Source organism: Branchiostoma lanceolatum, chromosome 19 (assembly GCF_035083965.1).
Source record: "Branchiostoma lanceolatum isolate klBraLanc5 chromosome 19, klBraLanc5.hap2, whole genome shotgun sequence".
Lineage (NCBI taxonomy): Eukaryota > Metazoa > Chordata > Leptocardii > Amphioxiformes > Branchiostomatidae > Branchiostoma > Branchiostoma lanceolatum.
Genome location: NC_089740.1, coordinates 15,193,460 through 15,205,775, shown reverse-complemented (window position 1 = coordinate 15,205,775; position 12,316 = coordinate 15,193,460). Strand labels below are relative to the sequence as shown.

At 43.0% G+C, this 12,316-nt stretch overlaps 1 protein-coding gene across 21 annotated transcripts in view; it reads left to right on the top strand.

The window, feature by feature from the left end:
* Window positions 1-12,316, top strand: part of LOC136425461 (talin-1-like) — a 158,448-nt gene that overhangs the window by 118,208 nt on the left and 27,924 nt on the right. For 16 of the 21 annotated variants that reach the window (XM_066414329.1, XM_066414328.1, XM_066414325.1 and 13 more), the window contains 12 exons: window positions 529-651; window positions 1,009-1,182; window positions 3,933-4,094; window positions 5,247-5,387; window positions 5,960-6,141; window positions 7,144-7,276; window positions 8,045-8,146; window positions 8,503-8,673; window positions 9,134-9,280; window positions 9,747-9,851; window positions 10,912-11,031; window positions 11,932-12,078. In XM_066414329.1, the coding sequence (XP_066270426.1) occupies window positions 529-651; window positions 1,009-1,182; window positions 3,933-4,094; window positions 5,247-5,387; window positions 5,960-6,141; window positions 7,144-7,276; window positions 8,045-8,146; window positions 8,503-8,673; window positions 9,134-9,280; window positions 9,747-9,851; window positions 10,912-11,031; window positions 11,932-12,078 (1,707 nt within the window). The remainder of the gene's footprint in view (window positions 1-528; window positions 652-1,008; window positions 1,183-3,932; window positions 4,095-5,246; window positions 5,388-5,959; window positions 6,142-7,143; window positions 7,277-8,044; window positions 8,147-8,502; window positions 8,674-9,133; window positions 9,281-9,746; window positions 9,852-10,911; window positions 11,032-11,931; window positions 12,079-12,316) is intronic. The other 5 variants (XM_066414327.1, XM_066414339.1, XM_066414338.1 and 2 more) reach the window with 1 other exon arrangement.

Sequence of the window (12,316 nt, the reverse complement as noted above, 5' to 3'; positions counted from 1 at the left end):
AGTTTTCAGAAATGTGTTTGTGCTTGTCTTCTCTTGCCAGGTTTTAGTAAAGGCATTGTCACTACAAGCCAGGGATCCTTGGTAGGATATACAAAAAATTACCATATTCATGTAGAAATAAGACGTTACTGCTGATCTAGTACTACTGTAACAGCTATTGTCTACTTTTGATCATCAAGTCTTTTAGGCTAGATATCAAATAAGCCAGATGTACAATGTATGTTTGGGAATGCTTTTAAGGTTTAACCTTAGCACTGTGAAGTAGCCGTTTGGCACCCAATTCCCTATTGGTTACAGAGTTAGGCAGCAGGGAGAAGGTTAAGGATTCATAGATACCATGGCTGTACCTAAATCATGGCTTTAGCTTAGTTGTCAGCCAAAGAATGGTATTACTGAAAATGACAGCTGTGTAAATTTACGCAAAGCAGACACGTGGAGCCAGCTACATATGAATTTTTGGCGACACCTCAGGGGCAAGCCTAATGGTATATTATTTTATCATTGCCAATGTTGTTGTTTGTTTTACAGACGTTGGGCGAGTCGATGAGCTCGATTACCCAGCATGCCAAGAACAGCGAGCACGAAGAGTTTGGTTCGGCCGTAACGCGGGCGTCCACCGCGGTCTGTGGGCTCACCGAGGCCGCTTCTCAGGTACAAATCGTCTGGTGTTTTTTATTTACATGTATTTGAGAAATACTATTTATGTCATACCTGGGCCGCAAAAACGTTTGATATAGGTGTTTTGGACTGTGTGATCACATGGGGTTCTACTTTTATGACACAGGCTTCCATAGAATATTTAAATGCATTTTGAGTGTGCCGCTGTCCAAAATTTGAATACCGGATTCGGATTTTGGAATCGATGTTGCTGCAATTCTTTTGTTTGAGGACATAAAACTCTGTCAATTTGGCCCATTTCCCTGCACATATTTTACCAAACTGACGATTCCTAATAAGACGTTTAACAATAACAAAAATGCGACGAATCATTTTTCCATTTTCCCGCAGACTGCGTACCTTGTTGGCATCGCGGACCCGTCCAGCCAGGCGGGACGGCAGGGGCTGGTCGACCAATCACAGTTCGCGCGGGCGAACCAGGCCATCCAGATGGCGTGTCAACAACTCCTAGACCCGACGACGTCCCAGGCTCAGGTACGGGCCGGAAAGACCAGTACTGTAACAGTAGGTTTCAGTTAATGTTGGGTTTTACGCTGAGGAATGGCCCGGCTTGCTGCTTTCTTCACCGCAGTAAAGAGGAGGCTTGCAGCATAGGAGAGGAGCCTACGAGTCCGCTTGCTTCACCCCCTTAAGCCACACCAATTTTATTTCTTGGTTAACGGATTTTTATTTTCAAAAAAAAATTCAAAATTAAAAAAAAAAAATTCATGAAAACAGAAGGCTGGCCCAGCTTTCTGTTTTCATGATTTTCTTTGTTTCTAAATTTTTTTTTTTTTTTGAAAATAAAAATCTGTTAACCAAGAAATAAAATTGGTGTGGCATTATAGTGATATAACAGTAGAATACAGCACTGTATCAGTAGGCTTCAGCTTGCAACCTCTTTCTATAACAAAGAGGAGACTAGAAACTACAACACTACTGTTACTATAGTTTGCAATGTACTCTGACATCCTCCTACTTCAACAACAGAATAGTACAGTAACTTGGCAAGCTTTATTTACAACTCTTACTGCTTTTGAAATAATCCCTGTTTTATGCAGCCGCAGTTGTCATTTTCGTATTTTTGCTGCAGAATAGCCAAATTTGCAGCTTCCCTAGTATAGAGACTTGCTTAATTACAACCCGATTGGACATTCCAGCAATGATTTACAGTAACTGTTGCATATGATGGTTTCGTGCCTAAAGTTACCATTCGTCCCAGATGACTTGAATTAGGAAACATGCAATGCTGCAATTTTACCAGTGCTTAGATGACCTTAGTTTACATGCATCTTTCTTACTTAATTTGATCAATTCACTCACAAAAACAAGCCAAGTTTTGACAAGTTTAGTGAACTAGATTTTCACAAACAATTGTAGTATTACACCCCAACTATGTCTTGGATGGCAAAGTATGTTAGGCTTGACATAGTCTCTCTTCTAATTCGATATTTACCAGGTTTGTGATAGACTACAAATGTACATTGAAGTGTAGTAGGGCTGTACTAAAGTGTAACTGTTGTGTAACAGGTTTGTATCTGATACCTACATTGTAGCGTAACAGGTTGTATGGTGCACTGCATGTTCTGTATGTAACTGTTGAATATATGCCTCACTTCACCATATTGTGGTTTGGACATAACAGTATCTACAATAATTTGTGGTTTAAAAATGTGAAAACATCACTTGCCTAAAACTGGCTTTTGCCCTATTGGGTAAGACAGCCTCATGTTGGATTTGTGCACAAGGTTTGTATGATAGACTAATGCGTCAGGTTTGTATGTAGAATACATTAATGCCTAACAGGTTTGTACTCAATGTAGACCACTTTGTTCTGTATGTAACTGTTGAATCTATGTGGACTCTTCATGTTTGTGCATGTGGCTTCATTTTTCACGCTTCTCCATCTCAGTCTCACTGTAGTACTCGTGTGTGACCTAACTCTCATCTCACCTTCGCTCTCGCTCTCTCTCAAACTAGCGCGACCGCACTGTGCCAATCAAGGTAGGTTAGGCCTTGCGCTCAACGCTTCGCTTTTCACGGACCATCAATGGCCCATCACTGTCCTCTGCACGGACCCTTTAAGCCTTTAATCTTTGCTTTCCATGGACCCTAGCAGCCCACTGCATGGGCCGTAAGCGGCTTCGAAGCTTGGCTCTTCACTGGCCTTGCACTTCCCATTGCCCAATGTTTTGCACTGCATGGGCCAAATGCTTAAACGTCCTCCTCACAGTTCTAATACTTATAACTCTGCATGGGCCCAAAACTTCAAAACCTCAAAGCTGGCCTGAAATGCTTGGATTTCAACCAGCCCCGCACTTTCCTTTGCACTGGCCCAAGGCTTTACACTACGAGGCTTCAGAACTTTCCACTGCATGGGCCAAATACTTTCCACTGTCCTGATGCTGTCAATGTTAGGCTTTCAACAAACACAACACTTCCCTTTGCACTGGCCCAACACTTAGATGCTTTGCCCTGAATGATCCCTGGTCTAACATTCCTTCTGACAATTCCAGGCATCGACGTAATATGATTTTCCTTTTACTTTCCACGGCATTGAAAGCTCACTCTGCACTTGCCTATGGCATTGTTGTAGCCTTCATTCTTAACCCATCACAAGCTGATTTTTAACCCTTCACAAGCTGATTTCCTACTGCACTGGCCTAACACTGCACACTTAACTACTTCCATGCCTTGTATTGCCTCTAATCTTTGTAGGGCTTAAGCTCCTTTCCAGAATATTCTTAGATTCTTCGCCAATCCTCACAATTTTTCAAATACTAGGTTGCCCCCTGCACCCCAGCAGCTAATCTCACTTCACCCCCCTCTGCACAGCATGGACCATTCCAGCTCACTTCACCCCCCTCAGCACAGCATGGACCATTCCAGTCGCACCATCCTCACTTCTTTCTAAACTTCAGTTCTTTGCATGATTGTGATAAGATTTGAGAATCACAGCCAAAAAGAAGATCACTCAAGGGACTATTAAGATCAGGTCTATGTGGACAGGCGCTCACTATAGACAGGATTCTTAATGTTTCTGTCAATAGGGAAAATTACCTAAGGGCCCAACAAAAAGGGCTCACATTGGCAAGGTGGTCCTTATGTAGAGGTTGTCACTTGTACAGGTTTGACAGAACTGGTTATAATTTTACATTTGTCAGGATAAATGGACACAGTGTCCATGAGTAAGCACTAACCCAGCACCACATGTGCAGCTGCCGTGCCTGTAGTTCTGTACGGTAACGGTTGCCATGGGTTTATGTTCTGTTTAGGTTCTGTCTGCAGCCACGGTGATCGCCAAGCACACATCCTCGCTCTGCAACATGTGCCGAGTCGCATCCACCAAGACATCCAACCCCGTTGCTAAGCGACACTTCGTCCAATCAGCAAAGGAGGTGGCCAACAGCACAGCCAACCTGGTCAAGAGTATAAAGGTACGGAGGTCAGGGGTGAAAGGACAGAGTTAAAGGTCGTTTCAATTCAGTACATGAGGAAAATTATGGAATTCCCAAAAAACTTTTGCTTAAATAATGTCATGATGTAGAAATCATAAGTTGTGGGATGGGTTTTTTACGGGACTAAGCAACATGTGAACAAGTTTTGCAACAGAAATTTTCATCCTGGAAGTGTAAAATTGTTTCTAGATAAGTTTGTGCAATGAATTGTTATATTTAGCTCACAGAAAAATACTGTGAATAGTTTCAAATTAGTCAGTTTCAAAAGAAAGCTTTTATTAAAGTATCAGACAAAGTCACATTACTTAAAAGAAGTTGGAAATAGACACCTGAAAAGCAGTGCTTCATCTGAAAAGAGTTGACAATTTTGCACATTTTCCTCCCCAGGCCTTGGACGGGAACTTCACGGAGCAGAATCGTCAGCAGGTTGTATTGTAGATACATGTTGTAATTTGATCCTGTCCTCCGCAGGCCTTGGACGGGAACTTCACGGAGCAGAATCGTCAGCAGGTTGTATTGTAGATACATGTTGTAATTTGATCCTGTCCTCCGCAGGCCTTGGACGGGAACTTCACGGAGCAGAATCGTCAGCAGGTTGTATTGTAGATACATGTTGTAATTTGATCCTGTCCTCCCCAGGCCTTGGACGGGAACTTCACGGAGCAGAATCGTCAGCAGGTTGTATTGTAGATACATGTTGTAATTTGATCCTGTCCTCCCCAGGCCTTGGACGGGAACTTCACGGAGCAGAATCGTCAGCAGGTTGTATTGTAGATACATGTTGTAATTTGATCCTGTCCTCCGCAGGCCTTGGACGGGAACTTCACGGAGCAGAATCGTCAGCAGGTTGTATTGTAGATACATGTTGTAATTTGATCCTGTCCTCCCCAGGCCTTGGACGGGAACTTCACGGAGCAGAATCGTCAGCAGGTTGTATTGTAGATACATGTTGTAATTTGATCCTGTCCTCCCCAGGCCTTACATGTTGTAATTTGATCCTGTCTCCCCCAGGCGTTGGACGGGAACTTCACGGAGCAGAATCGTCAGCAGGTTGTATTGTAGATACATGTTGTAATTTGATCCTGTCCTCCCCAGGCCTTACATGTTGTAATTTGATCCTGTCTCCCCCAGGCGTTGGACGGGAACTTCACGGAGCAGAATCGTCAGCAGGTTGCGGAGGCGAGTAGGCCGCTGATGGAAGCCGTGGAGAACCTGACGACCTTCGCCTCCAACCCCGAGTTCGCCAGCGTGCCTGCGCAGATCAGCATAGAGGTCAGGATATTTTATTCTCTACATTAAGTAGGAATACACTGTTGGGCTGGTGTTTTATAACTAGTCTAGAAAGTACAGACCTAGCCAAGGTTGGTGTGGCCTAAGGGCAGACCTCCAACCCTGGGTTCGCCAGCGTGCCCGCGCAGATCAGCATAGAGGTCAGGATGGGCTTTGGATTTGTTATTTGTTACCACCAGGAAATTATATATATAAAGAGGCCACTGACCTGTATTTTTGTCTGTGTTTGCAGCTATAACTCAAGATCCTCTTCTTGGGTTTGTTTGCCAAGTTGGTAGTTACTGAGGTCCAGCTACAGATGAAATATGGCGAATTTGGGCACCTTATCAGTATTTTCAGGTTTTGGAGAATTGTAGTTTGGCCACCCTGGTAAGGTAGCCATTTGGTATTGGTTATGGGGTTAAATAGCAGGGAGATGGCCAGTCACTCTGAAATTAGGAAATAGTTTGGTAATATTTCAGTTGATTTCAGTTCAATCATTTACCATAGAAAATTGCACACTCCTGTGGATTTGCAAACTTCATGCTCATTGGCTGATTTCTCTCCTCTTCCAGGCACGGAAGGCACAGGAACCAATCGTAATCGCCGGTAGAACCATCATCGACAGCACCAGCTCCCTGATCACCACAGCCAAGCTGCTGGCTGTGAACCCGAAGGACCCCCCGACCTGGCAACTCCTCGCCGGGCACTCCAAAACTGTCTCCGACTCCATCAAGAGGCTCATCGCATCCATCAGGTGAGCGTTCTGATTGGTCTGTTCAAATTTCAGAAGGGTTTTAATTGGTTGTTAAAGTTTGCCAGATACTCTGATTGGTCAATTCAAATCTTTGAATTTTGTTTGCTGGATGCTCCAAAACTGTGTCAGACTCTATCAAGAGGCTCATCACCTCCATCAGGTGAGCGTTCTGATTGGTCAGTTCAAATCTCTTGAGGAATGTGATTGGTCTGTTCAAATCTAATATGGTTTTGATTGGTTGTGAGTTTCATCCGTCTTATTGGGCACTCCAAAACTGTCTCCGACTCCATCAAGAGGCTCATCGCCTCCATCAGGTGAGCGTTGTGATTGGTCAGTTCAAATCTCTTGAGGAATATGATTGGTCCGTTCAAATCTAATATGGTTTTGATTGGTTGTGAGTTTCATCCGTCTTATTGGGCACTCCAAAATTGTCTCCGACTCTATCGAGGCTCATCGCATCCATCAGTTGAGCGTTGTGATTGGTCAGTTCAAATCTCTTGAGGAATGTGATTGGTCCGTTCAAATGTAATATGGTTTTGATTGGTTGTGAGTTTCATCCGTCTTATTGGGCACTCCAAAACTGTCTCCGACTCCATCAAGAGGCTCATCGCATCCATCAGGTGAGCGTTGTGATTGGTCAGTTCAAATCTTGATAGGATGTGATTGGTGAAACCAAATCTTTGAATTTTTCTTCGCTGGGCACTCATCACTATCAGGTGAGCACTGTGATTAGTCATTTCAAATCTCTTGAGGAATATGATTGGTCCGTTCAAATCTGATATGGTTTTGATTGGTTGTGAGTTTAATCCGTCTTATTGGGCACTCCAAAACTGGCTCCGACTCTATCGCCTCGATTAGGTGAGCCATTTGGTTGGACAGTTCAAATCTTGGAAGTGTTTTTATTGGTTTAAAAGTTTGATAGTTGCTGTGATTGGTCAATTCAAATCTTTGAATTTTGTTCTCCAAATTGCTAACCAGGTCTGTTCTTTTGTCCACCAACAGAGACAAGGCCCCCGGCCAGCGTGAGTGCGACCGTGGCATCCAGGTCATTAACCAGTGTATCCGTGACGTCGACCAGGCGTCGCTGTCCGCAGTCACTCAGAAACTAGAGGCCAGGAACGAGGGAACAACACAGGTGAGGAGGGTGGTCTCTTTGTGTTTTCTATTGTTTGTTTGTAAAGGGACTATCACCAAATAAATTGCAAAGGGAGCATTCTGGGGGAGCGAAGCAACCAAGCAGGGGGGCGGTGTAGAAGGGTGAAGGGTGGGTCCCCCCTTCCACCGTGTTTTAGAGAATTTCAAGTTAACATGGGGTTATTCCAAGGCTTCCTGAGGGGCAAAATTACTGTCAGAGACAGCTCAAAGTTGAAGACTGTGGCCACATGTGACCTAGTAGCATTCCTGGTCAATCTGAATCTTATGCTTGTCAGATGATCTGCTCCCAAAGGGCAAGGGGGCATATGGTTACAGCTTGTTGGCGCAATGCCTCTCTTCCCTCTTAAGAAAAAAAATGTCTTCCATGGACATCTGTATTACCCAGGGGCAGTTTTAATTATAATGCTGTTCTCTGTTCAGACTATGAGGGTCAATTTACCCAGAAGGGGCAGATTTAATGCAGAAAGCCTTTTCCTTAAGGTTTCAGTTCTGAATCTACAGACGAAACTGTAAGCATGAGTGTACAAGATGATTCAAGTCTGAAATGTCTTATCAAAATTTTCTTCCATGGCCATCTGTTTTGCTCAAACGTATGTAATACACTACTTTGTCCAGACTATCAGCGTCCATAGTACCCAGAAAGGGCAGATTTACATGTAACACCGTTCTTTGTTTCTGTAGACTACTAACTGTGAATCCCCATACTACCCAGAAGGGGCAGATTTAACACAGTTGTCTGTTTCTTTAGATCTTCCAGGAGCAGATGAACAACGCTGCGCACGAGATCGGGAAAAACGTCGACGGGGTCGCGTCGGCCGCGAAGGAGAAGGCTGAGAAGCTGGGACACCAGGTAGGGACGGTTGCAGAAGTTCTATGTTTTGCACCACTCTTTCTCATCATTTCTTTAAGGGCATCTAGTAGGGATTGTGTCCTAAGTTCTATGTTAATTGTTTGAGTGTGACTGGAACTGGATTACTTAATTCGGAAGGTTGTTTTTCATTTATTTCTTTTAGGGAATCTAGTAGGGATTGTTGCATAAGTTTTCTCAAACTGTCAAACGACATTTTACCAAGTCTATTCTGACATTATGGTTTAGAAGATTCTTGGATGTAAGTAAGATGCAATCCATTATGACAACTATCTTTAGTTGTCATAATTTTTTTGTGTGTGATTCTTAATCATCCTAATGTTTTCCTCTGACCTCAGGTGACCCAGCTGTCGTCGTACTTCGACCCTCTTGCGTCGGCGGCAATCAACCTCGCCTCGAAGACGATGAACTCGCAGAAACAAGCCAACCTCCTCGAGCAGACCAAGACGGTCGCTGAGTCAGCGCTGCAGCTGGTCTACACCTCCAAGGAGGGAGGAGGAAACCCCAAGGTAGGAGTTAAACAAAGTTAAAGCCTTCAAGCTTTACTTTGGTCTCCATCAGGGAAAAGGACAAATGTACAAACCTTTAAGGAAAAAGATTTGAATGTACAAACCTTTAAGGAAAAAGACTTGAATGTACAAACCTTTAAGGAAAAAGATTTGAATGTACAAACCTTTAAGGAAACAGATACCGGTAAAAGGTTCAAGGTAAATGTAAATGGTAATCTCCTTAGTGAAATTTCAAACAAGAAAAATATTACTGAAGTTCCCATATGTTTTGTTCACCAACTTTCATACCACTGGAAAGAGATTCATTCTATGCTGTTAAGCTTGAATTCATCATTGTACCTGCTTAAAAAAGAATAGAGGAATTTTCCTCAGGCTGCATCATAAGTGTCACAAGTAATGGAAGAGTACATGTAGCTTTTGTGAGCTCAAACTGACTTGAGCCTGTTGTCTGTGTTGCTAGGCAACCCACGCCCACGCGGCAATCGATGAGGCTGCGGAGGGGATGAAGGAAGCTGTGGACGACCTCCTCAAGACTCTGGACGAGTCGGCCAGCGAGACCGGCGCCGTCTTCGGCATGGTGGACGGCATCACCAAGGCCATGAGTGACGTAAGTCTTGTTTTTTGTGTGTTTGTGTGCTCTGTTTGTTTGCTTGTTTGTTGGGATCACCAACTAAGGTGATAAGCAAGTTCAAATCTTTCAATCTATCAATCTTTCAACATGAATGGAAAGAAAGAACTTTTGTTTTATGGGCAGAATTACCAAATTAGGTAATGAGCAACCTGTTCAGTACATGTAGCATGACTGCCAGCACAAACAAAACAGGCAACAATTTATTTGTAAATGTGTTTCTTTGTGTGTTTGTCAATTTGTTTGTAACAAAATAGTTGCCAAGGTTTCAGATTCAGAGTCAACCCCTTTTGGCCTTTGGATGCTGAAGTCTAGACTTTCATTTGAGGGCAAATTTTTTGGGATTGTCTAAGTTAAAATGATTCCACCATCCTTCCTCATCCTAAGACTGATTTTCAAGATCGTCTTGTTGACTAAAACCGGTTTGTTCCCTTGTTGTTGCCAGATGGTAGACGGCAGACTTGAGGACAAACCAGACGGAACGTTTGTCGACTACCAGACCAAGATGGTGAAGATCGCCAAGCAGATCGCCAGGACCTCCCACGATATGGTAAGTACCAAACAAGTGTCTTTCCTGGTGCTTAAGAACCAGCTAAATCTCATGTGACAGTCGCTATTTCTTCACATGCTCTGGTGATTTTGTTCCAATCCAGAATGAGCTTGATTGAAATTCTGCACAACTCCACTTAGATTTCCATTGCACATGATTAAGACTCCTAAATACATAATTGCACGTCAGCCAATTTCAATCTTATACTCATTTGTTTCTAATTTCAAAGTGCATCATTGTCAAAATTTGATCAATAAATGAATGTCTTTGAATCCTTTATGTAAACTGAATTGCCTTGTTGACCTGTGCCACTCTTCATGGAGGTCCAGTGTGTGTGTGTGTGGGGCGCACTCTTTCCCCCAAAGTTGATACAGATAATTTATCATAGATAAATAAATGAAAATGAAATGAAATTGTCTTGTTAACTTAGTAACTCAATGACAAGTTAACAATGCTAACTCTCCCCCCAGGTTTGTAAGACATTGTCCTCCCCTTGAGTTTGTAGTTAGTTAAGTTGATAGGTTTCAGGATGTTAGTTAACAATGCTAACTCTCCCCCAGGTTGGTAAGGTGTTGTCCTCCCCTGAGGAGCTGAGTTTGTAGTTAGTTAGTTAAGTTGATAAGTTAATGATGTTAGTTAACAATGCTAACTCTCCCCCAGGTTGGTAAGGTGTTGTCCTCCCCTGAGGAGCTGAGTTTGTAGTTAGTTAGTTAAGTTGATAAGTTAATGATGTTAGTTAACAATGCTAACTCTCCCCCAGGTTGGTAAGGTGTTGTCCTCCCCTGAGGAGCTGAGTTTGTAGTTAGTTAGTTAAGTTGATAAGTTAATGATGTTAGTTAACAATGCTAACTCTCCCCCAGGTTGGTAAGGTGTTGTCCTCCCCTGAGGAGCTGAGTTTGTAGTTAGTTAGTTAAGTTGATAAGTTAATGATGTTAGTTAACAATGCTAACTCTCCCCCAGGTTGGTAAGGTGTTGTCCTCCCCTGAGGAGCTGAGTTTGTAGTTAGTTAGTTAAGTTGATAAGTTAATGATGTTAGTTAACAATGCTAACTCTTCCCCAGGTTGGTAAGGCGTCGTCCTCCCCAGAAGAGCTTGGTCCCCAGGCCAACGCCCTGTCACATGACTTCTCAGAGCTCGCTGCGCAGAGCAAGGGTGCCATGGCAACCATCAACAGCCCAGAGGTACGACATTGCTTCTTTTGTCAATCTGTGATTCTACCTTCTTTTGTTTTTTTTGTCTGTGTTTGATGTAAGATGATTTAATAACTTGACAAATTGTGAATGATACATACATGTAGCAAGGAAAGGTGTTTGTCAAGAAAGCAAAATTTAGCCTTTTTTCTTAATATGGTAATCAACAATCTGGTAGGAAATGGTCATCTCTCCACTTTGGTTTACTTTTCTGAACAAAATATTAATGAAATATTATGAATGAATACTAAGTAACTACTCCCATCAAGATGTAGAAAATTGTTCATTAGGCCTTTAGGATTAACTAAGGACATAACCTATTTACATTTCCTGTAGAAAATTGCCAATTCCATACTTGGTTCTTTGTCAAAGTTATGTCATTCTGCTCATAATTGCTACATGCTTGTATCGCTTTGTGACTAAATGCTACATGTGTGGTTATTGTTGCAGCTTTCGGACAGGATCCGTAACTCGGTGCAGGACCTTGGGAACTTGAGTGTCAACGTTGCGTTACTAATCGCTACATGTGTTTGCGTTACTAATCGCTACATGTGTTTGTTACATTACAAATTGCTACATGTGTGGTTATTGTTGCAGCTTTCGGACAGGATCCGTAACTCGGTGCAGGACCTTGGGAACTTGAGTGTCAACGTTGCGTTACTAATCGCTACATGTGTTTGCGTTACTAATCGCTACATGTGTTTGTTACATTACAAATTGCTACATGTGTGGTTATTGTTGCAGCTTTCGGACAGGATCCGTAACTCGGTGCAGGACCTTGGGAACTTGAGTGTCAACGTTGCGTTACTAATCGCTACATGTGTTTGCGTTACTAATCGCTACATGTGTTTGTTACATTACAAATTGCTACATGTGTGGTTATTGTTGCAGCTTTCGGACAGGATCCGTAACTCGGTGCAGGACCTGGGGAACTCGTGTGTGGACGTGGTCAACAACGCCGGCGCCATCCAGAGCAACCCCACCGACACCTACGCTAAAAAGGACCTCATCGAAAACTCAAGAGCGGTCTCTGAAAAGGTACCATCATGGAAATAGTTTGTTTATTTATTTATTTATTTTTTCAGATTTACCACATTTGTGGCAGGATTGACATAACAGGTGACTATCACCTTTTCAAGATGTCAACCCAGACCAGATTGTAAGGTTTGGACCACCGCACACCGGGGCATGCCCCTACTTTTTTTCGAAAGGTGTGGTGGGTTCTTTAACGTGCTTGAGGTGTGGTTCTCCTCAATTCAGCAGAGGACCTCCATTT